The sequence below is a fragment of the Alosa pseudoharengus genome, unplaced genomic scaffold (genome assembly GCF_046254945.1).
Source record: "Alosa pseudoharengus isolate Yale_2024_CS ecotype anadromous, Long Island Sound unplaced genomic scaffold, YU_APseudo_1.1 YU_APseudo_1.1_scf_10, whole genome shotgun sequence".
Lineage (NCBI taxonomy): Eukaryota > Metazoa > Chordata > Actinopteri > Clupeiformes > Clupeidae > Alosa > Alosa pseudoharengus.
Window position 1 is genome coordinate 2,202,468 of NW_027468565.1, and position 24,886 is coordinate 2,227,353.

The 24,886-nt window shown below is 39.1% G+C and overlaps 1 protein-coding gene across 1 annotated transcript in view; it reads left to right on the top strand.

Annotated features, from left to right (window-relative positions):
* The window catches only part of rlig1 (RNA 5'-phosphate and 3'-OH ligase 1), an 82,138-nt gene that overhangs the window by 6,488 nt on the left and 50,764 nt on the right, over positions 1–24,886 (top strand). The window contains exons 2-4 of the mRNA XM_076302719.1: positions 15,644–15,761; positions 21,542–21,637; positions 21,744–21,860. Of these exons, the coding sequence (XP_076158834.1) occupies positions 15,644–15,761; positions 21,542–21,637; positions 21,744–21,860 (331 nt within the window). The remainder of the gene's footprint in view (positions 1–15,643; positions 15,762–21,541; positions 21,638–21,743; positions 21,861–24,886) is intronic.

A 24,886-nucleotide genomic window follows, 5' to 3' on the forward strand; every position in this document is an offset into this window, starting at 1 on the left:
TATCCTTTAATTTCATGTTTCCATATCATTATGACCTGATTCGAAATTATGTATTTTCATGAATTAATTACAAAAGATTTAAAATGTTCATTTTACACCTGTCCGCCATAGCCCTTTTCATCTCGCGTACCCCCTAGAAGCAGCTTGCGTACCACCGGGGGTACGCGTACCACAGTTTGGGAATCCCTGGCCTAGTAGCATGAGATGACATGTCTTGCTCAGAGTTTTACAGTGCATCTGTGCAAGATAAACAAATAGGCTAGCCTACTTGCTGCAGAGACAGAAAAAAGCCAGAAATAAAATAAGGCTTCACCAAATTCAGAGCTTCTACAGCTGCTTGTGATGTTCAAAATATTTTTTTTTCTATGACAGCATATCTGCCAGTTCAGTTTTCAGAGTTGTTTGGTTTGAGTATAATAGGCTACAAACAGTTATTTTTTATCAAGTGTTTTAGCATCTAAATTATTCTTGTTTTGCACCAGATAGAAAATGAGTAGGCTAGTAGGTTACATTAATTCAATATGGAGCCCTGGAGGCATCATTGCAAGATTTAAAAAAATATATATATTATGAGAATGTGCGCTCATTTGACCAAATTGTGCACTTGTTTTACTCAATTATGATCTCATTTTACTAGATTGTGGATAAAATGTAGTATATTATGTACGCATTTTAGTTAATAATGGCTCACAATTTTGTAAAATGATGCACTATTTAGTACAATAATACATACATAATTTCAATACCCCCCCCCCCCTCACTAACTGAAGTTGATGTTGGTGTACTTAAGTGTATTACCCCCCCCCCCCCCCCCCCTCCGTTTACTTATTTTCATATCAGAAAGTTGGTAACCCTAGTGTCAGGCCAGTTTACACATTCAGTGGTAGGCCTACCAGCCCTGGCAGCAATCACGTTTTATCTTCAAGACAAAAAACATTGGCTTGACATCAGTATTAACTCAAAGTTGTAAAAAAAAAAAATATTATCATAACAAAATACCCCCAGAGTATTGTGTGCAAGGATAAGGATATACAAAATAAAGTTTGGGTAATTAGCCTTCAAAAGGTCAGAAATGGGGTGCCCTGTCTATCTATTGTACAGCAGTTAATTCTTTTCTATTTTAATTTTACATTGTAAGAGGGTCTGGCCTAATATTCTTAGGGAATAGAACATAACAGCAGATTTGGTCGAAAATGTAAATTCATAGGCATGCATATATAGAACAGCATGATATGAGCCTGTCTGGCATCAAATACACGAGTGGAGTGGTGTGTTTTGGTGAGTGCTGGTGAACATATTTTCATCACAGCAGGCAACTAAGTAACTTGTCATCTTTGATAATATGATACACTACAATAAGAAAGCAACATAATTCTGTTGTCTGTTTCTCTGTTCCTACCTGAACAGTAAACTTTCAAAGTGATAAGACCTGCTCAAAATGCCATTAACTCTATTAAGAGTTTATGGGCTTTCAAAATTATTTTGGAAACGTTATTTTAAAGATGTGATTTGTAGGATTGTTACCGAACGTTCTGCAGGCCAAAATCAAAACACTGGTGAACGTTCTCAAGACTACCAGACACGAGCCTCTTCTGGGTTGCCAGATGTAATGAAGACTTAGCTAACGTTAGTTGACCTGCAGCTGCTTTAACGTTTCTCCAACCATGACCCAACAACACATTACGGAAACTGAAAAAAAAAAAAACCTCTCTAACCAACGTAACATATTTAGCTGAAGTTAGCGATGCAGATGAAGTTTAGCCTAGGCTACCTGTTGTGGAGAAATATGGCCAGTTCGGCGTCAGACTTGATATTCTTCGTTTGACGAAGACCTTACCATCTCAGGAAGCTCCTCCGATGTCCACTTAATTTGTTTCTTGTTTTAATTTTGGAAATTTGCCTGCCTCTCGTAGGCGTTCATGACTATAACTGACAGCTGTTGACAGTTGGCCTTTGCTAATTTGGCAACCCAAAAAGGAGGACGCGCTAGCCCATTATTAATACGCTATTCTAGAATTAATCGTTCAAAACATAAACGAAAATTCCAAGAGATTCCGCCCCGTAACTCATATTTTCTCATGGGTTTTACAGGGTTTTACGGGTTAGAGTAATGTTGTCAAATAAGCCATTACTTCAATTCATCGTGTTTCCTTACTCTCTGACAACATATGGTGATCATTTTTGGAATGGTTACAGTTTATTTTCCATTATTTCCTACATACTGGACCTTTAAGGTAAAAACTCTTCAGGGGTCCTTTATGCATCACATGACTCATTTGGGGTTTGAGGGGCCAGTTTACTACCTGTTATAATCAGCCCATATGTAGTCATTCACCTCAACGTTATAGTAAAGTTCATCATCCTTATTGAGCACATAGGTTCTTGTAAAGTACTACATAATTGCATTTGTAACCATTACCTTTTGAATATACAGATTCTATATGACCATACCCCACATTAATAACATTAACCCATGTGTATCTGAAGGACTTCTGTAAGTAGGCATCTTCCATGTAAAGCTAGAAAGTGTTTGTAAGGTAATAAAGCATATTGACTTAATGTAGTTATGACCTTTATGGATAAACATAACCAATATACTAAGCAGGGTATCTGCACATTTTCCAAGTGCAAATTTAAAGACTTTTAAGACCTTTTCAAGACATCTAAATGAAAAAATTAAGACTATACCACGGCAAAAAGATGCATACGACAACTTAAAACTGTTTTATGCAATAGTTTTTTTCTACTAATTTCAACCCCCACCCCATTTTGGATGTCTACAGAAGTTACCAAATATATTTTGGCGAAAGAAAAATAATTGTGTACGTGAATTACCTTCACAGCTATAAATGCCCAATTTTAGGGTCTGGGCTGCTTGCTTTTGAAGCTGGCTGTACATATTTGGTAGTGCTTACTGACTGAGGCTGACTGTTCTTCACCTGTGTCTGTAGTAGCCTAGGCCAAAGACATGGATTCCCTTCATTTTTTTTTCAAAGTTAGACTAAGCTATTTAAATATTTGAATAGGCCTACTTTATATAATTTACTATGTGCATCTATTGTCCCATATGCAGCACAGCAAATTAAAGTTAATCCACTACTTTACTTTTTGCATACCAGTTGTATCTAAACCAACCAAAGCTTGACTGAAACATTCTAAAACCATTGACATGATCCTGCTGAAAACTGCTGGTTTCATCTTAAGCATGCACGTATTATGAACGCACGTTTTTTTTTTTTATGTAGCCAGTCGCCAACATTCAAAAAATATGTGGTTATATTTCACAACTTTTGCGAAGTAGGCCTACTGGGAAACGCTGGCTGGCAAGCAAGCTGCTGACAGATATTACATTATAACTTAGACAGATATTTTCTTCCCGATAGGCTAGGCCAGCAACACACGCTGGAAAGATGCAAACAGATCAACTTAACATGTACAGTAGCCTATTTCCTGTTTTCTTTTTCTGTCAGTCCGTGGTTCCTTTATAAATTGCGCAGCAAATGATCAGACGAGTGACAGAAGCACTGCGCATAATTTGACCAGCAGTCTTCGGGTCCATAGTTTGTGAAACGATGCTGCGTCCGAGCAAAGATTCTAGATGCCCAGCGCAACTCCAAAAAGGAGAACAAATGAGCGTCCGGTTTGAGGCTGTGCCGGATGACGGACAGGGCTTTTAAAATCCATATGTCTGGCCTAAATTCGAACGTATGACCAACCTATCGCTAACTCTGGCTTACCAGCTCTTTCTCTCGCTCATTCTACCGCTCACGTAGGCTACCTGCGTATCTCTCAGGCCTCGGCTACACCACGTTTTCACACCTTTAACCACACCTCACTCTGCAAACACTACACTTTCTCCTGTAGCCTTATAGTCACTTATACAATTGCGTTTTAAATACACGAAACTTGATGGAGACATTTCACGCTCTCTTGCATTCGCTGGCGGTCCCATACGCAAATTTAATACCTCCCTTTCGAAAATTCAAGACATCCCAGACAATTTAAGACTTTTTTAGGCCTTAAAACCCGAAAGTTGTATTTAAGACTTTTTAAGGATCTGCGGGAACCCTGCTAAGTGCATGGCCCATATTGATGCCCTGCTTCCCTAATGGTACAATAACAACATGATTGTATAAAACAAGTTTTATTATTTCAGAGACTCCAAGATATCAGAATGTCCAATAAAGCATGCCTTAATGATCTGTTGTGGCAACAGAGGTAGCTGGGCATTGTAATGCAGCATAAGTAAATTTGTCAAAATAGGCTAACATGTTTGTGTAGGCAAGCATGCATGACCAAACCTCGAAACTCATTGGACATCACACAAAAAAACAGATGATGTACTGACACTAAGACATCTACCATGATGTCCCACTGACTTTAAGTGCTAAATAGCCCATTTAAGGCGTTCTACATACTCGACGCACCCGACCGGTAGCGCGACACCGTGACGTCAAAATGACGTAGATCTTCTCTTCTCTCTTCTTCCCGGACCTAAGAAATAAACGCTACATCAATTGCCACACGCACTACAACTGGACTACATTCTGGAGAATTTAACGGACTTGGAAGATTTCATTGACCACCGCTATCACCAACTTCATTCAACCATGGACACAGAAACAAACAAACAACCTGATACAAAGAGGAGAAAGCGAGACTCTGCAACGGATACGGACGATATACACACCACCGAAGTTGAGGTTAGTGTTCTTGCAAGCATTAACAAAAAACTGGACATGTTGGTCACTATTCACGAGGAGCTAAACGATATGCGCACAAGCCTGGAATTTGCCCACAACCAGATTAAAACACTTGAACAGTCAAATCAGGACCTCAAAACTTCCGTCACAACTCTAACTCAGCAAATGCAAAAAGTCACCGTCGAAAACAAACAAATGAAGGAAACCATTCTTGACATTCAAACCCGCTCGATGCGTGACAATCTCATTTTCTCAGGAATACCAGAAACGACACCCGACAATCCAGAACTATATATTCAATACTTCATGCAAACTCAACTCAAAATACCAGCCGAAATTGCCAGTAACATCACTCTCCACCGAATTCACCGTCTTGGCAAAGTGCAGGAGGACAAAACCAGGCCCATCATCGTCAAATTCGAACACTATCAGCACAAGGAACTTCTCAAAAGCAAAGGAAAACTACTCAAGAACACCAATTTCGGAATGAACGACCAATACCCACGGGAAATAAACGAACGAAGGAAAGCTCTCTAGGTCCGTGTACCTTCTGTTCATTTGATTTTCAAATTCGAAACGAAAATTGAAAATCGAAAAACGACCTTATATCTGTATTTTTAAAAAACAAAATAGGAAATTCCCTCGTGTTTTTGTTTTGGATATTAAACTTTGTATCCCCACGACCGAAATTCAAAATCCGCACAACAATAATGTGAAATCGGCACTTTCCTCAATTTTTCATTTGGCCTATCCCCGCTAGGCTGTCCTACATTGAAACCTATGATGTTTTAATTAGAGACATGTTTGTAAACAAGCTAACTTACGCAGAAATGTCAACTAGGCCTACGTTGTATCAACTAGAAGCAAGGGGAGTGGAAGCCGGAGCTGGAGCCAGAGTTGGAAAAAATCTGACAACAATTCACTGGCCTATGAGGCACGAAAATATGCATTTGGGCTCCTCTGTTGTTCTGTATGCGCGACTAGCCTATCGTTGCCTGTATTATGTTGGTAAAGGAGAATAGTAATGGAGAAAGAATCGAGAATGAGCTGTCCTTGCATTGGGGGGGGGGCGTGATAAGGCCTAAGGAAGCATAGCCAGCTGAAGAAGGACGTAGGCTATTTATATATTTATATTCATATTGTAACAACTGAGGCAACAAGGTTCAAATCAGTACATTTATTGGGTCAGGAGCGGGGAACACAGACAGGTCAAAACATCATTATAGAACACTAACACATGCACAACGGGTAGTCACACACAACACACATGACCATAGACTGTATGGGTACAACCAAGGGAAGACTACACATGCTAACACACCACAGGTAAATGCAAATACAATAGGCCTACTAAAACCGATATATCACATTACAACATGCACATATGGCATTATGGGAGTCCGATACAACGAGTCAAACGCACTGACGTTAGATGTTTTTTTTTTTTTTTTTGCAGTTTAAACTGTTAAGCTAAGCCTATACATACAAAACATAGGGAAATAAATGCATGATGTCGATTGTCTTTTCAGTGACATTTCCCCTCTTTCTTCGAAGGGTGCACGCAACCTTAATTCCACTCCCTAGCACACCTGGACATAAATTAGGCCTACATATCGATCAAAATGGGAAGCTTGGAATGTTCTGGCGATTTTTTTTTTCTATGTGCAGATCACTGTCCTTCAACATCACCATCTTGCTCCCTTTGATGAACATATAGGCTAGCAATTATCCATTCGGGCAGTGGCAAAAAAATGCTGTTAGCATGCAGTAGCTTGTTGAGTGTGTGGTGGCCTCGTGTGCCTGGGTTTTCATTTTTAACTTGAATAATGACTAATTGAAATTACAATATTGAAATTCAAACCCTCATTGTATATTTCATTATTTTTTCCACAAAATGCTTCAATATTTGTGTTTTATTTTTCTCTGGGAAGTACTGTTTTAGGTAAAGGTCTTCAAATCCGTTTTTTGATCACTGTTTCAACCTTGAAAATCAAATGAACAGAAGGTACACGGACCTCTCTACCCCATACTAAAGGAACAACGGAAAAACAACATACGTGCAGTCTTGGCAGTTGACAAACTATACATAAACGGACAATTATTCAGAAGCCCAGAAATCACACCCTGGCTTTTCTGACCACACAATCATAATTACACCTCCTAGCTCTCAGAACTAGCTAGCCCTACAGGTTACTCTCCCTACGTGCTCACTCAGTTTCTTTTTCTTTCTCTCTCTTTTTTTCTCTTGATTGCTTGTTTGTTTTTTTTGTTTTTGTTTTTTATTCAACTGTTTTTCTCTCTCTTTCTTTCTCTCTTAATGTACTAATCTCTGCATGTTGTCTGTTTATGTCCTGTCTCTTTGTCTGTCTTTGTCAATTTATGTAAAATCCCCTTGTTCAGTGTCTGTTTAGGCCTCTACTCCTCAGCACTCCTACCTCTCAGTTCAACCTCAAGGGAAAAAAATGGCAAAGATACAACACACATGTATCCAATACTGATGTCCAAAAACACACACAACATATCCACTCAACTGAACCCCTCTATCTCTTCCTCTTCTCCCTCCCCCTCCCTTTATTTTTGCAATTGTAAATGTCCCCTAATCCAAATACACACACCAGCACACAATTCTGACATACCTGACATACATTCATGCTTCCACTTAAATTGATATCATGGAATATACGTGGCTTCCGTAATCAATCCAAAAGACTTAAAGTAATCAATCATCTAACAAAATTAAGGGCTGACATTTGCTTCCTACAAGAAACACATCTAACAGCCACAGAAATACAGAATCTTAAATTCGGTCAATTTGATAAAATATACTCTTCAGCAAACAAAGAGGTGTCTCAATTCTAATTAACAAAAACATTCAGTTCTCACTAAACCAATCTATCACAGACCCAGAAGGAAGATTCATCATAATAAACGCAGTTTTCAACCATACAACATTTACACTGGCAAACATTTATGGCCCAAACAATGACGACCCATTTTTTTTTCACAACCTTTTTTCCACGCTATCCAATTCCAACAACCTCATCATAGCAGGAGACTTCAACACTGTCATTAATCCCACAATTGACCGCTCAAGCACCTCTGGCAACTCAAGAACTTGGCATTCCACTAACACAATAAAACAATATATGGAGGACTATGGCCTTAGCGACAGTTGGAGGTTGAGCAACCCCTCTCTAAGAGAATATTCATATTTTTCAACAGTTCACCAATGCTCCTCTAGAATTGATCTATTTATAGTCAGCAACTCACTAATACCCAAGATATCAGATAACACAATCCACTCAATAGTAATTAGCGATCATGCCCATGTTTCCCTCTCTATAAATACTCAGACATCACCAACCACCAAAACTTCAACCACATGGCGATTCAACACATCACTGTTAGAAGACCCCGACTTTACTACCCTTATAAGGCGAGAGTGGGCATTCTTTCTGGAGATGAACGACTCTCCGGACTCCTCTCCCTCACTGCTATGGGAAACTGGGAAAGCCGTAATCAGAGGCAAAATCATTTCATACTCCTCATATAAGAAAAAACAGCAACAGCAATTGGAAAACACATTGGAACAAAACATCAAACATTTAACAAATGAAATATCCCACCACCCCAGTGAACCAAAACAAAAAGAATTAAAAAAACTCAGAACACAACTCGACGATATCATACAGAAAAAAACACAATACCAAATGCAACAACTGAAATATAATGGTTTTCAATACAGCAATAAAGTAAACAGTAAATATTTGGCAAATCTACTCCAACACAAAAAAGAGAAATCAATCATCCCATCCATTTTGGACTCTGCAGGAAACATTAATCGAGACCCACAGGATATAAACAACATTTTTCGGAACTTTTACATCAACCTCTATTCCCCCACCCACCAACCAACACAACTGGAAATAGACACCTTTCTAGACAATGTGACTACCCAAATTAACTAAAGAACAAACCAACACTAGACGCACCTCTGAGCCTCAATGAACTCACCGAAGCACTCAATAAAATTCCTAGCAACAAATCACCCGGGCCAGATGGACTCCCAGCCGAATTCTACAGACACTTTTGGGACATATTAGCACCACTATTCAACAGAGTAACTATAGAAATTAAATCCTCTTCCACCATACCCACACACATGAATACAGCAGCTATGACCTTATTGTTAAAACCAAACAAAGATCCATCTCAGCCCTCTAGCTACCGACCTCTGTCACTACTGAACACTGACTTGAAAATTATCACCAAAGCACTAGCCACCAGAATAGAAACAGTCACTCCCATACTCATTCATCCAGATCAGACAGGCTTCATTAAAAATAGACATGCCACAGACAACCTCCGCAGACTGTTCAACCTAGGTTGCTAGGTTGCTAGGTTACGGGGACGCTGGCGAGACACGCCGCTCCGTCTGGCATCATGTTTTTGTTTGTTTTTATGTAATGTTCGTAATTTTATGTAATGTCATGTTTATTTATTTTATTGGTTTGTCTAGTTAAATGTTTTCCCTATTTATTTACGTTATTTTTGATAGTTTTCGTGTTATTCTTGGTCCTTTTTACTGCTTCTAAGTCAGCTGAAACGTCGTTGACGTTTGTCCATTGGGAGCTTGATATGGCTAGCTTTTGCCCTAGCTGGGCATCGGACATCCTTCCATCCATCCGTGAGCGGTGCTGCACTTCGCTGTCTGGTCGAGGGGATCTCTCGGGACAGCTCGACCTGGGCTACTCTGCGAAAGTTGCTGACCTGCGAGCTGCCATGCCAACTGCAGACTAACGTTAGCCTAGCGGTGAGGAGCTGCGGTCTCACGGAGTAACGGACGGTCGCTGTTAGAAGTCCACCGAGTTGCGGATCTACACAATCGCCCACTGCTTCGGACTGTGCTTCCAGTGATCTCCGGACTGTGGTCTACAAGGCCTAGCGTTGGCGTGATCTCCAGACTGCCAGTGAATTCACCGGGTTGATCATTTGCTAACGTTAAAGAACTTTGTTGGCATATCGGTTGTGAAGACAGCCTATATTTTCTTTTCTTTTTTCACTTTTATTTGTTTATTTGTTTTGTTGTCTGTCTTGTATGTCTTGGTGTCACGGGTACGCTGGCGATTACGCCGCTCCGTCCAGCATTTTTTTTTTTGTATTTGTTATTTTTAAATGTATTTGTCATGTCTTCATGTCATGGGCACGCTGGCGACTACGCCGCTCCATCCGGCATCGTTTGTCTTGTTATGTGTATTTGTTGGAGCGCTTTGGGTTGCACTATGTGCATGTTAAATGCGCTTTAAAAATAAAACTGACTTGACTTGACTTGACTTGACAACCTAATCAATATATCACAAGAATCACAACAGAAAACCATTATCATTTCACTTGATGCAGAAAAAGCTTTTGATAAGGTAAATTGGTCTTTTTTATTCAACACTCTCCACAGGTTTGGCTTCGGAGAGTCGTTCATCCACTGGATTAAAACATTATACACATCACCAAGGGCAACAATCACCACTAACGGAATCACTTCACAGATTTTCACACTGCACCAGGGCACCAGACAGGGATGCCCACTCTCGCCTTCCCTCTTTGCCATCTTCATTGAACCCCTTGCAGCCGCAATACGACAAAACCACATAATCAAAGGAATTCAGGCAGCAAACGTACAACACAAAATCAGTTTATATGCAGATGACCTCTTACTTTATATACAGAACCCACATGTGTCACTTAAAGAAACTTTCAATATCATCAATAGATTCTCTAGTGTTTCACATTACACCATCAACTGGAACAAATCAATCGTACTGCCCCTTTCCGATAATGCATGGGATTCTGGAGCTCAGGATACTTCCCACCACTTTCAAACTGGCAACATCAAATACCTAGGGATTCATATTTCCCCCAGGCTGTCAGAGCTTTTTAGCCTCAACTACACTCCTATCCTCAGGAAAATTGAAGAGGATTTCAAACGCTGGTCAAAACACCCACTCACACTCATCGGAAGAATAGCCGCTGTCAAAATGAAAATTCTCCCTCAGATTAACTACCTCTTCTCCATGATCCCCACTACTCCCACAGACAATTGGTTTAAAACTCTCAATTCATTAACAACGCAATTCTATTGGAAAGGAAAAAAAAACAGAATATCACTCTCAACACTGCAAAATAAAAAATCACATGGCGGCCTTGAGGCACCAAACTTCCATCACTACTTCCTGGCAAATCAGTTACAATACCTAGTTAAATGGATCAACATACAAAATCACAATTACCCATGGCTTGAACTAAAACAAACCAAATCACAAAATCATCACTAGCACTAAACAGGTATACCCCACTCTGGCACAATCCAGTGTTCACATTACAGAATAAACCTTTCCACTTCTCCACATGGGCACAAAAAGGAATCTCACATCTTCACCACATGTTTGACAGCCACCAATTCATGTCATTCGATACACTGACACAGAAATATGGGGTTGGGAGAGAACAATTCCTTCAATATCAACAGCTTAAACTTAAAATTAAAGATAAAACAAGCCTCACCAACAACACATTACAACCATCTGAACTTGTAGAAAAAAATATGAAAATTAATAACTTCAAAAAATTAACCTCCCAGCTATATACACTGATCACAAATCTAAAAACAACAATAACACTCCCAATAACTAAGTGGGAAAATGACTTGGCGTTCTCTCCCAACCCTGATTATTGGGAACAAATCTGCAATAACACATTTTTTCCATGACCACTAACACAAATCTACAGCTTATACAGTATAAAATCATTCATAGATCTCACATCACTCAAAGTAAAATGTTTAAAATGGGCTTAACAAACACAGATATTTGTTCACAATGCACTTTAGGTAGCACAGACGACTATCTGCACGCCATGTGGCTATGTCAACCTGTCCACTCTTTTTGGGTCACAATCACTGAGGCACTACAATCCTGGACAGAATTTCACAAAACTTTACATGCTCCCACAAGCTTTTAGTGTGACCTTACACATGAAATTTTGGGCTGTTCAGAACATCTTAGCTAAAGATATAGAAAGAATTCTGTGACTTTGCTGTAACTGTTACCATATCAATAACGGAGTTACACATTTTAACCTGAGAATATTTCCTATACTTGCATGAAAAAATTAAAATGGAATATACTAAATCAAGTGTCTTTCTTTTGGAATTATTTTCACTTTTGAGCTTAATGCCATTGAGGGAGAGGGAAAAAACTGTATTTTATGGTAATGGAGTTACCGTAATGGAGTTACAGAACAGCACATTTTAAAAGTCTTCTAAACCCTCTTTAGATACATTTTTTCTTCTTTTTCATGTCAAAACCATATCAAGGGAAATGTGTGCAACATAAAACAAGAATAGAATGAGAAAAAAGTTGGCAATATCTTTCATAATTACTTTCAGATAAATGAGCTTTTCAACAGCATACATCTTTACTGCCTGACACTCCACACAGCAAATTGGACAGTGTAAATGATACTCTGTAGGAGTACATTTTACACCCGTTTCGGGGTATATATGGGTCCAAATGTCCAGTGTTCTCCCAACACTGGACACCAGAGTTGAAATATTAACACTATCACAGAGTTACATTTCTAACACCACAAGTGTTCAAATGCACTCTTTCAGAGGCACCATTTGACACTACTTTGAGTAACTTCAACACCTGTAATAGTAACTTCTGCAACACTGAAATAATAAAATGAAAACTCTGATTCAGTGTCCTTTCACCTGATAAGGTAAAATGTACCACTTTAAAGATAATATTTATCCCCAAAATGTAAAGAAATACAGATTGAGAGTACCACTTACTCTTATGCAGAAATTATGCAACACTGTTAGGTTTGTACGCTCACCAAAATAACATTTAACACCTATGACTACAAAACAATATTAACTCATTTAGAAATTATTTTACACCAGTAGATTTAGACAACAACTCACAGTTCAACATATTTAATTTCAAACCTGTCAAGACAGTGTCAAAAAAGCATTACAATGTTTGGATAAAATCCACAATCTAGTTTGAAACAATACAGCTGACATTCATAAAAAGCAATATACTAAAGGCATTACATTTGTTCCTCATTGTTAAAATTCCTGAATGGATTTAAATAATCATGTCTAAACATCAGGAAGTTCTGGCAAAATATAAAAACATGTATACGTACTGGACTGGCGTAATTATGTGATTGTCTACAGTGCTCTGGGGTAGTGTATCCACATCTCAGCACCTTCCGTGGCCAAAAGACGACATGTGAATCGTTCCAATCATGTGATGTGTTGTGAATACACGGTACCAATCATGTGTTGTGATCTTGCCGCTGAAGCGAGGCCGGTGTTGTGAAGCCTTGCACATGCGCAGTTCTGCCCGAAATAGATGCCCGATAAAGGCCTAAAATGTTTTGCAATATGGCCGCAGAGTGGAGGGACTTGCCTAAAGGACTTTGATGTATCATAAAGTGGTGTTTGGGAATCAAGAGTCCAACATGGGTGTCTTGGTGAGGTTCTTGGATCCTTTGATGATTTCTGGCTTCAGAAAAATTCCCCACTTCCATAAATTGAGAGGAAATATCTTCTCCAAACAGTAGCTGGAAATCCTGCAGCACCTACAATCATCACCATGACAGACAAAACAAGAGTTAAGTCAAAACAAGGTCATTTGAAATAATAATACAGTGATCAAATGTTTTATACATCACTTAATAGTTTAAAATGTTCTAATACACGTCTACATTTACTGGCTGCTGTCAAAAATGCATTGTTTTAATCTTGTAATTCCTGATTCTTTGACAGGAAAAAAGAAAAAGGTATCAAATTTTAATTGCAGATATTCTTATAATTTAGGACCTTACCTTGCTCCAGAAATCCTGATGAGAAAAGTCCATCATCTTCAGCGCTTCATCCAGTCCACCACTTTTTTCTTGATATCCTTTTTAAAAAAATAGGAGACGTTAACACATTTAAAAAAGAAACCTTCGTGCAAACGGCAAGTTAAAAGTTGACCAGTGGTTATATTCACCTATATTGACAACACGAACTTCAAATTAACTTAGTGATGGTGGGGGTGAATGCTAACTTTTAACTGAAAAGTTTGTTGGCTTTGATATAAGCTTGACGGTGAGCTAACTAACGTTATGCTAGCGTGCTACCAGAGAATGTCTAATAAGGGGAGAACTGCCACTCTCGGAAAACTTCCGGTTTCTGAACTGGTTGCAGTTCCTTCTGTGGTTCCACATGAGGGCGCTCGTCCACGAGTGCAGAATGCATGGAGGTCTATGGAGCTGTACCCCTCAAAATCCACTTTTCTCGGGATATAATTTTTTTTCAAGTAATTTGAATATTGTATTCGAAAGGGGAGGCAAAGAAAATACACTTGGTTGAGTATTATATTTTTTAAAGTCACTTAATTGTTCTAAAAAGCCTTTCAAATGTGTCAATGACGTAATTCATTAGCACAATGCTAGCGTGTTATGGGCAACAACGACCCAACCTGTAAGAAATCAAAAGGACATAAGTACTCGTTCATTCAGCTTTTGACCTATAACCCATGTTGAAGTTATACAAACTACAATCAAATCTGAGATGTCAACGACAATCAGGTGAAAGAGACAAATTTAGCCGTCTAGCTCCATTGACTCCCATTCATTCTGCACTCATGGCAATCGCCCCCAGTGGAACTCTGGTGGAACTGCAACCAAAATTCGGTACAATGGGACTTAATGAGTGGCCAGGCTCTCCGTAGACGGGCTCTGGTGCTACCTTAAATTAAAATAACCTGGAAACTTCACAGTAGGCTAGTTCTAGCTTCGTTAACCCAGTCTCTTACAAAAAAGTAAAACATGACCAACACTTATATTCACCAGTATTTGACGGCACGAACGTCAAATTAATTCAATCATGGTGAGCAAATCCCAACATTTATCAAAAAAAGAGTTTGGTCAGATTTGATATGGCGTGCTAAAATTTTCCAGTGCGCTAACATTAAAGTTAACTTACCATTAGCTGCTAAGCTAGTTCTAACGTTAGTAACGTTAACACAGGAATTCCACCTCGTGAACCCAGTAAATCCTTAGCTAACCTAAGTTTAAACCTGCACGACAGGAACGTTAAAAGAAAGTTACAAATGCTGGGCAAAGAAAACTCTTCAGACAAACTACATTTTGCATTTCACCTTACCTTTCTTTCGCCAAAGTCAGGCAGCCATTGTTCTCAGGCGACTTCACTTATCCAGAGAGACGTCCGATGACGTGATGACGTAATATGCGAACGCTAAGGACTCAATCAGATTATAGACACCCTGGGAGTTTGTGCAGTAAAAATAAACTCTGGACCAACACTGGCAAAAGAATGGACACCATTAAAACTATATAAAACACACTGACAAGTGTACAAAATCCTCAATATACTCCACAGTGTAAAAAATTATACTCTTTAACCTCATACTCTGGGAAAATAACACTCTGGCATTTGCTGTGCACTTGTCATTATCTTCAGAATGCTGTAACATTTGATCTAGGGCACATAGAAACAAACTTTAACCTGTTTTGTAAACTTTAGATGACTCGTAATTATACAAGATGTGTTTTGTAGAGATGTTTAAAGTTTTATTTTTTACCCTAGATGTTAACATGCGCGTGATCTTGCCCTACATTTCTGGTATTGTGACATCCCTAGAGAATACTTCTAGAGTCAATGAGAACAGGAGCAGAAGATGACTCACAGACAGACCACAGGGCTATGGAAAATGTTGCAGGTTTTTGTATATGGATGGGGGAAAGTCTGTTGATGGGGCTAGGCATGCTAGATGACTAGATTAGCACATATTCATTTTTTTCAGCCTGTTTAAACTTGTGGCTTATCCTGACCTATTCTTAAGCTTTTGGTCTTTTTCTATTCTCAGCCATTTCGTGTTGTTGCAACAGAGCATCTTAACTCCTCTTCACTGGACTCAGATATTTACACTGCCATTGCTACAGAGAAATTGGATGGCACCTGTTGTTATGTTTCAACATACAAAGGTAAGTGATCTGAGCAATTAAGATCCTTACTCTGTAAGTTGTTATATTTCATTAATTTGTCTTAAATTTTAAAGTGTACAGTTTGACAGTGCAGCAGTGAACCATTTTTTAAATTGACAGGTTATTTAACTCATATTTTACTGTATAATGAATAATATATCAATAAACCCCTCTGTGTATGTAAGTGCTTCTGAAGTGGAGATTTTGTGCTCAGAGTGGGAGAGGAAACTCATTTTGAGAACAGCCTTGAAACACAGCCAATGAGATTCTGTTCTCGGCCTAGACTCGCCTTTGAACTTTCGTGATTGGTTGCTGATACAAGGGAAGTGTTCATATATGGATCACATAGCGTGATACAGGAAAAACAGAGCTTTCCAACGGTACTACACATGATATGTTTTGGAGCACGGTCGCGGTAGTACATGCAAGGTTAGAATGCTAACTTTTGGTTAATTTAGGAGAAATATACAGGCGCGAGTAAACACAATGTAATGAAATAAACACTTGTGTCTTGCCTTAAAGGGACACTTCACCGATTGGCATTAAGCTTTGTATCAGTAGAAACCCGGTAGTTTTTTCGAATGGGCTTACTTCCCTCCCTCATGTCTGAGATATCTGTCATTTGACTACATTGCTAGTTCCGCATGTTTTCAACCCTCCCCAGTGTTCCCCTAGAAATTTTTCCAGCAGCAGTGCTGTTGATCGTAGGAAGCCCCCCCCCCCCCCCAAAAAAAAAAAGAAACATTTGAAAAAATGACTCCTTAAATGGTGACTTCAGGTGGATTTTGAAAGAAATTGACAGATTGAGTTACAAATTATGACATAACCATCAACACAAGCATTTACAATTACAAAGCATGATTATTGCAGTACTTCAACAGGATTATTCGACAGTATGTGGAGCGCCATAGCTTTGGAAGCTAAGCTAACAGGCTCTTGCTCTACAGAGAAAGCTGATAAGTAACGACAATGGCTGATGGTTTACTGATAAACACTAGTACAGGGTGTCCACGGGGTTGTAAAAGGTAGTAAATGGAATGAGCTAAATTTAAGGCCATCAAAAATTATTAAAAAGTAATAAACGTCATCTGACGAGGTATTACATTTTAGAACCACTATCCAACTATGAGTTTTTCCATTTGTGTTAAGTGCAGGCATATCTTCTAAAATTTGTGTGAATTTATTTATATTATATTAATTGTATGTGCGAGTAGGACCTGAGCAGTATCAATGATGTGACGTCAGTCAGTGTGCGTTCGTGTTAACACTTTTAGCGCCTCAAACTGGATACACGGCTGGTTTGCTGCCAAACTTGTTGCCAACAGTACACTACTATTAACAAAGTCAGGGGAAATGCAGTTTTTCGGACATCTGGTTAGAGGACTCGAGATTCAAAGACTTGCTCAGACTCAGAGCCTTTATCTCGCTCTCAGTCTGTCTCTCTGTCTGTCTGTCTCTCAGTGTTGGGCAGCTTTTGAGTCCAGTGTTGAAGTTAAGTCATAATTACTTCATTAAAGGAGAATTCCGGTGTGATATTGACCTAAAGTGTGTTGAAACATGATACCGAGTGTGAACGTATGTCTCATAGCCCATCTCGGCTTGTCCCCTGCACTCCAAAATCTGGCGCTAGTTAGCCGATGCTAACAATGGTGGTGCTCCGGCATCGGCCTAGCCATGCAAATAAATCACTGTTTTACACCATTTACGAGGCTCAATGTATCTCCACACTTCATTGGTAGACTTCCGAGGGCCCTGACATTTAAAACGAGACATTGAGAACTTTGAAAAAGCACTGGTAGTTTACTTACAAGACGATTTATACAGACAGGTCCTTCACGAAGTTTAGCGTTTGCAGCCATCTTGAATTTAGTCACGATAAGTCGAGCGACGAGTAAGAATGAACAGGTATGATAAGGGATCAGATTCCAAAAATAATTCCGTGGAAATGCATGGATTCCAGTTGCTGCTACTGGAAGAAACTGGAATCCATGCATTTCCACAGAATTATTTTTGGAATCTGATCCCTTATCATACCTGTTCATTCTTACTCGTCGCTCGACTTATCGTGACTAAATTCAAGATGTCTGCAAACGCTATACTTCGTGAAGGACCTGTCTGTATAAATCGTCTTGTAAGTAAACTACCAGTGCTTTTTCAAAGTTCTCAATGTCTCGTTTTAAATGTCAGGGCCCTCGGACGTCTACCAATGAAGTGTGGAGATACATTGAGCCTCGTAAATGGTGTAAAACAGTGATTTATTTGCATGGCTAGGCCGATGCCGGAGCACCACCATTGTTAGCATCGGCTAACTAGCGCCAGATTTTGGAGTGCAGGGGACAAGCCGAGATGGGCTATGAGACATACGTTCACACTCGGTATCATGTTTCAACACACTTTAGGTCAATATCACACCGGAATTCTCCTTTAAATTGTGATGAAATGTGTTATTCCTTTTGGAAAGGAATTATTATTTTATTACTGTACTTGTCACTCTACAAGTCATTTAATTAAACATTTCTGTTTTTAAAGATTTTAAACCTTTTCTGATTTTCATTTGTCAATTTGTCTTCATTGAGATAGAATGACAGTGAAAGAAAGAGTGTAGTGCTGGAGAAGTGGTGTGTGCTCTTCCTACACAACAATTAAATAACTTTTTGTCTTGGTTTAGGATTAAATAACAAATAATTGTGTATAGGTCAGTGTTTTTATTGAGGAAAAAAAGTAGAGTATTTGAATTGTAAGCATTACTACACTTACTTACTCAGAAAGTTAAGAAACAAAATGTGACAGTAATCCGTTACTTTATAATTAGTTACCCCCAACACTGTTCGAAAGGTTGCCGCTCGAAGTTGTGTTGGTATTAAAAAATATTGTGAAGGTATTAAAAAAGGTATTAAAAGGTATTATATTTAACTTACAAATTTCTTTATATACTCAGTCAGGGTGTCCGCTGGGTTTTAAAAAATATTAAAAGGTAGTAAATCAACTTAGCAAAAATTAAGGCCATTAAAAGGTCATGATTTTATGAGGTATTAAATTTCGTACCTATTTTTGAAACAATGAATATCCAAATCGCCCCAAAATCTTGACTTGATCAGTAGGCTAGCCTAATATCATGGGCGAAGTAATGACTTTCATTTACACATTGTTAAGGCACAACACCCAAAGTCATCTTGAAATTGTTTTGTTTTTGAGTCAGCAACTAAGTGCATCAAATCCTCGCAGGCCCTCTCATTCTTCAGGATATCTACATAGAGGTTATATTAGATAATCAATCGCGACACTCTGCTGATTCAGAAAAGCCTGTGTAGCACAAGCGAGTCGAGTTCATAGTAACGCTAATATTAGGTGATTTTAGGTGATTACAAGCCAGATTAGTTGTGTCAATTAACAATGAAGTTAGCATGAGAGCAGACATTTAAGTTAAACAAACTGCTTACACGTGACATTTATTTTTTCATTAGTGTTCAGAACTTGTACTTGCAGCAGATCTAACTTGAACGTTATGCTTCTCCATTTAATTGGTAGCCTAACACGTCTGAGTGAGCACAAGAGGGAGGGAGAGAGCGGCAGGTTCTAGCTGGCTTCTCATTGTTGATCATCGATATCTTCTTTTTAATATAAGAAACTTTTAAAAGGAAATCATGAAGGCAACAGTAGTTCCCAATAGTTGCCATTTATAAACCGTGAGAGGGCACAGCTATAGGCACACAACACTAGGCTATATTGCAATGGAGCTGGCAAAAGATCATTATAAGAAAGGACCCAAAGCGGTCATCTTTGAAGAGCCCATAAGAAGATCCTGGAGATAACTGAAGCTAACTAGTTATTGCAAGTCGCCCTGCAAATTAGCTCCCATGTAGTAATTATCAAAATTCCCCGTCTTAAAGGGACACCAGGCAACATTTTCGTGTTAATTACTCATCTTCGTAAATCGGTATATGGTTAAATGACTCATTACAGGGCGAATGAAGACTCTCTCGCCCGCCCCTACTGCCTGTAGGAAGAATATCCCGCTTGCAAGTTCAGTGTATCCAACCCGCCGACCGAAGCAGGATCAATTACACCCTGCATCCACAGCACAGAGGCAGGCTAACTAAACGCTAGCGATTGTTGCAAACGTGTGTATAATGGCAGAGCCGGCGAAAAAGCAGTGAAAACCCTTGACGGAAGATGCAAAGAAAAGGAAAAGAGCTTCAGACCGAGCGAAGGGGGAGTTTCGTAGAGAAAAAGCATCAGGCTTGCCTGGCGTCCCTTTAAAACATTCAAAACACTTAAAGTCAGATGCCAAAAGCGTGTAGTGTAAAGTGTCTGCATTTCAGAATTCTTTGTCACCATGAGATGTTTAATGCTATAATTCGGTAAATTTTGAGTTTTCACCGATGAAAATCGCTGGAGTTTTTTTAGAAGGTATTAAAAAAGGCATGAAAAGGTATTGAATTTCACATGAGGATTTCTGTATATACCCTGGATATTCACCTTATGCCGCCACGCCCATTTAAAAAATGTATTTTCTTCCGTGGTGAAAACCAAAAATGTCATCAGGTCAGATGGCAAGATTGTACTTTACCACCCAAGGCTATTCACCTCTATGGAGTGGGTAGATGATATCCGGGGGTGGGCTGTTGGCCTCCAGTATGGCTATATTTGTTTTTAGAGACAGACTAGCCTCAGCACAGTATGTCAAGTAAGTCAGTAAGACAGTAAGTCAAGCCACGTTTATTTGTATAGTGCATTTTATGTGCACAGAGTGTATGCATAATTGCCATAATATATTCTTATAAAGTGCTTTCTTTATTTTTGCCCAAAACCCAATGTATTATCTGATTATTTACAATCTTAAATACTAAAACCAAAACACTTACTGACCTGGGGCCCTTTACAGAAACGTCCTAACTCGCAAATCCTATTTGATCTGTTTGGTAACCATGGTAACTGTTAAGGCTCCGATTTAAGAAAAATGTCATCACAGATCAGCCAGTCCCAAGTCAGTGTTCTTATCCTAACTCCAGATATAATAATTAGCAACACTTTCTCATATCGACGACACCAAACTTGGTACGTGAACTCGGGACCACATCCTGAAAACGCACAATAAATTAAGTCACCTTTGTCCACTAGGGGCGCCATCATTAGCAACCCTTTCACCTATCACTCTGTTGCCATGGCAACTCTAGCCTATCTGCTTGGCCCCCTCATTGCTGCTTGCAGCTATATTTATTGGGGGTCTAGCAGCGAAGCTGTGTGTGTAAAGGGAACGTTCTCTAAAAGTTTGCTGACGGTTGTACAAAACAGCTGCAAGATGATGTTCCGGGAATGTTCACCAAAGGCTACACAAAACAATACCTTTAGAGGATGTCCTCGGAACGTGAAGGTTATTTTGTGTGACCTTCAGCGAACCTTTGGGGAATGTTCCCCGAACATCTGGTGTTTGCTGGGTCATAATGTGCCTACAAAGAGTGGTTACAAAGGCTGTTATTGGTTGTTCTGGAAACACTGGTTCTAATTCTGCTGGTGATACTTTCAATGTGAATAAAGAGCAGCCTTTTGCAGTTGTTATAAAATAAGATTGATTTTTTAATGATATGGCACAGCTGTGACTTTTTTTTTGGGGGGGGGGGGGGGGGGTGAATATTCAATGTTCGTCCGAACTTGATTTTAAAAAAAATGACAGCCCTAGCATGCACTACCCTAGATTTTTACCCCATGTGGCTAAATATTCCACTGCTACACTTCACAGTAAGCAATTCTCATATGCATTTCTATTACTATTTTTGAAGGCCAACATTACCTCTGGGCACGCTTAGATCGAAAACCAAACAAGCAAGCAGAGAAGAAGTTCAGGAAGTTTCAATCTTCTCACAAAAGCGGGACAGGTAAAATATTTATGATGGAAATAAAAACTATGTACTATTATCTTATCAGGCATCCGGTATACATCGTATTTGTTCTATTGTAAAATACCTGATGAGTGTTTTTTAGGCTTCACATGGAACTTACAGGAGGATTTCAAAGCCGTGCCTGATAATTGGGTACCAGCACAAAAGGTTCAGCACATTGATGGCGATCCTGTACCTGATGAGTATGGACACATCCCAGGTGGGTCCAACGGATATGGTTATGGGATTTGGTAGTGCTGGGCGGTATGACCAAAAATGTATATCACGGTATTTTTCAAAATTCTTACGGTTTCACAGTATATGACGGTATTTTTTTTCCATGCATAATCAGATGTTCACAGCATTTTCTACAGGTTGAGAGAGGAATTGCTGCAGTACATTGACTAAGGATGGTCTATTTTACTGTCATGATGTAGATTAACTCCACACTAGTGGTAATGCAGTTTTGCATGGCCCCAGAAAATGATGCTGTTTACAAAGAGCCACTCATGATTCTAATGAAGAATCAAATCAGAATGCAAAGACAATTGCAGTCAAAATACTGTGCAAATTTCACAAACATCTTGTATAAAATCAATACAAAAAGTAGTGCAACTTGCAATAATTATACTTTTTTGAAAATTATAATTTTTAAAATAAAACCTCTCTGCTAATATGCTTACTCTGTCAAATAGGCCTATTAGAAACATGCCTTATTGTTATTGTGTGCTTTACAGTGGTCGGCTAACGTTAACTTCATGTGGATGTGGATGTCTTGTTAGCCTGCCATGAGCTTTGGTTCGGTTCGCTAGGCGAAACATTAACAAAAAAGTTTGTTTTGGTGCACTGATGACAGTCAGGATCATTTCTTTTTTTTTTCTTTTTTTTATGCCTTTTTAATGATAGGACAGTGGAGAGTGACAGGAAGTGAATGGGAGAGAGAGTCGGGGTGGGATCCGGAAAGGACCACGGGGCGGGAATCGAACCCGGGTCGCTGGTGTACGCTCCAGGTGCCCCAGCCAGTTGCGCCACAGCTGGGGCCAGTCAGGATCATTTCCAACTAGCCAGCTAGTATTGCTCAGTGCATGTCTATAACACATGCTTTACTTGCTACCTGGATAATTTCAGCGAATATTCTTAAGGTGAGATGAATGATAAGAACATTAAACTTTACTGTGTTCGGTGGGTTGCTAACTAACGACATCACCTACTAGCCAGCTAGTTACAGCTGTTGAACAATCTCAATAGAATTTTCGTGACGGTAAATCCCTTTCAATGCAGTATCCCTTAACGTTTTTCCTTAACTAAAGAAACAATTTAAGGTATTCTGTGCAACACCCTTAAATAAACCCCTTACCTAAGGAGAAATTAAGCCTTAAGGGTCATACTTCAGGGGAAAAACTTGTATTTACCCTCACTATGCCTCGCAGTGGCACCATGCGTGCATGTGAAAAAAGTCCCATCTGAAACACTGTAGCGCGGCGCAGCGTTCCAAGCGTTGTGTCATCAAATACACCGGTATGGAGGTATATTAAAAATGTATATCATAACGAAAATATACACCGGTATACGGTGTGAACCGGTATAACGCCCAGCACTAGGATTTGGCAGACGCTTTTGTCCAAAGCGACATACAAAAACAATATATCGTAACACTCCCAATTATCACCACTTTTGTTCAGAAATTCTAAAACAATGATGTCTTTTAACACTTCAAAATAACATTTGCTAAATGAACCTTACTTTTTTCAGTAGCCATAGGTGTGTAGATTTGAACAAAATCTGGTTTGGTTCTTAACGGGAGCATTTACTGCCTGAAATATCCGATTTTGTTTACCACGCTCGGAGTTATAGTGCTGGCCTGATGGGTCGCCTATTTACACCGTTTCAACATGAATGGCACATGGCACATGAACGGTTAGACCGAGAATTCTCGTCATGAAATTAAAATTCCACTGGAGCTCCAAGCGGTTGTGTACACGCAGCCTTACAACACTGTTTACAGCTCTTCGAGTCACGGTAAAATGTCATTTTTGGTACATAGCTAATTTAGATACACTTATGGTGTGGGTGGTTGCATTTGTTTAGGAGTCCGCCGTCTTGGTTTGTAAAGAAATGGATATTAAGTGACACATACATGCAAGACGGCGGAAATACGGGACCGATGGTAATAGGTGGAGTTCCGATAATATTTACAAATGTAACAGGGAACAGATTAGAATGTTGGTCAAACTATAATAAGGAGAATAGCAATAATAAACAACAATGTCAATTCAATCAATAGCCTAATAAAATAAACAATGAAAATGAGGGGGGAAAAGGCAATAATAAACAATGTCCATTCAATCAATAATATAAAAACAATAGCATGGTAAGACTACATTAAGGAGAATATAAATAATAAACAATAATGTCAAATTAATCAACAGCCTAATGGAAATAAAACAATATTATACAAACCATAACGCATAAGTAGTGCATGAAGAACTAAGTGCATGTTGAACAGATATAGACCCCTCTTAAATTACCCAAAACTATCACATAGTTTTGTAGAATACAAAGTTTTGTAGAAGTAGGATATAGAAACCATTGAAGGCTGATACACTAAGTAAGGTTTTATCAGGCATTTTGGGTGTTTAAGTGTTCAGATGAAGCTGCATTATGGATTTTGTATCATTTTGTTTATTTGCAGGCGATTTACCAGTATCACAATGTATCACCTTTGTCTGCACTGTGCACTGTGCACTGTGCTCCTGGCTTTCAAAAGAGCTCTACATTTCGGAAAGTGTGATATGGGGGCGGTGGTAGTGTAGTGGTTAAGGAGCTGGGCTAGCGTGCAGTAGCCTGAAAGTTGTTGGTTCAATTCCCGGCTTTATTCCCAATTCCCAATTCCCAGGCACTTAACCCCAAGTTGCTCCGGGGACAATGTGATTCCTTGTAATATGACTGACATATGTAAGTCACTTTGGTCAAGAAGTGTCTGCTAAATGTAATGTAATGTAATGTAATATTGAGGGTATTAAAGGGCTCTAGATTTCGGAAGTGTGATATTGAGGGTATTAAACATAATTTTTTTTTTTTTTCATTTGGTATCAGTCACTATTTCCTCTTCAAATACATCAATTTATTAATGTTTTCCAACAGTCTCCACCAGTGTTGGGCAAGTTACTTCAAAATCGTAATGTACTATGCATTACTTATTACTGTCATTTCAAAGTAATTTGTTACATTATAATATTAGTGTCT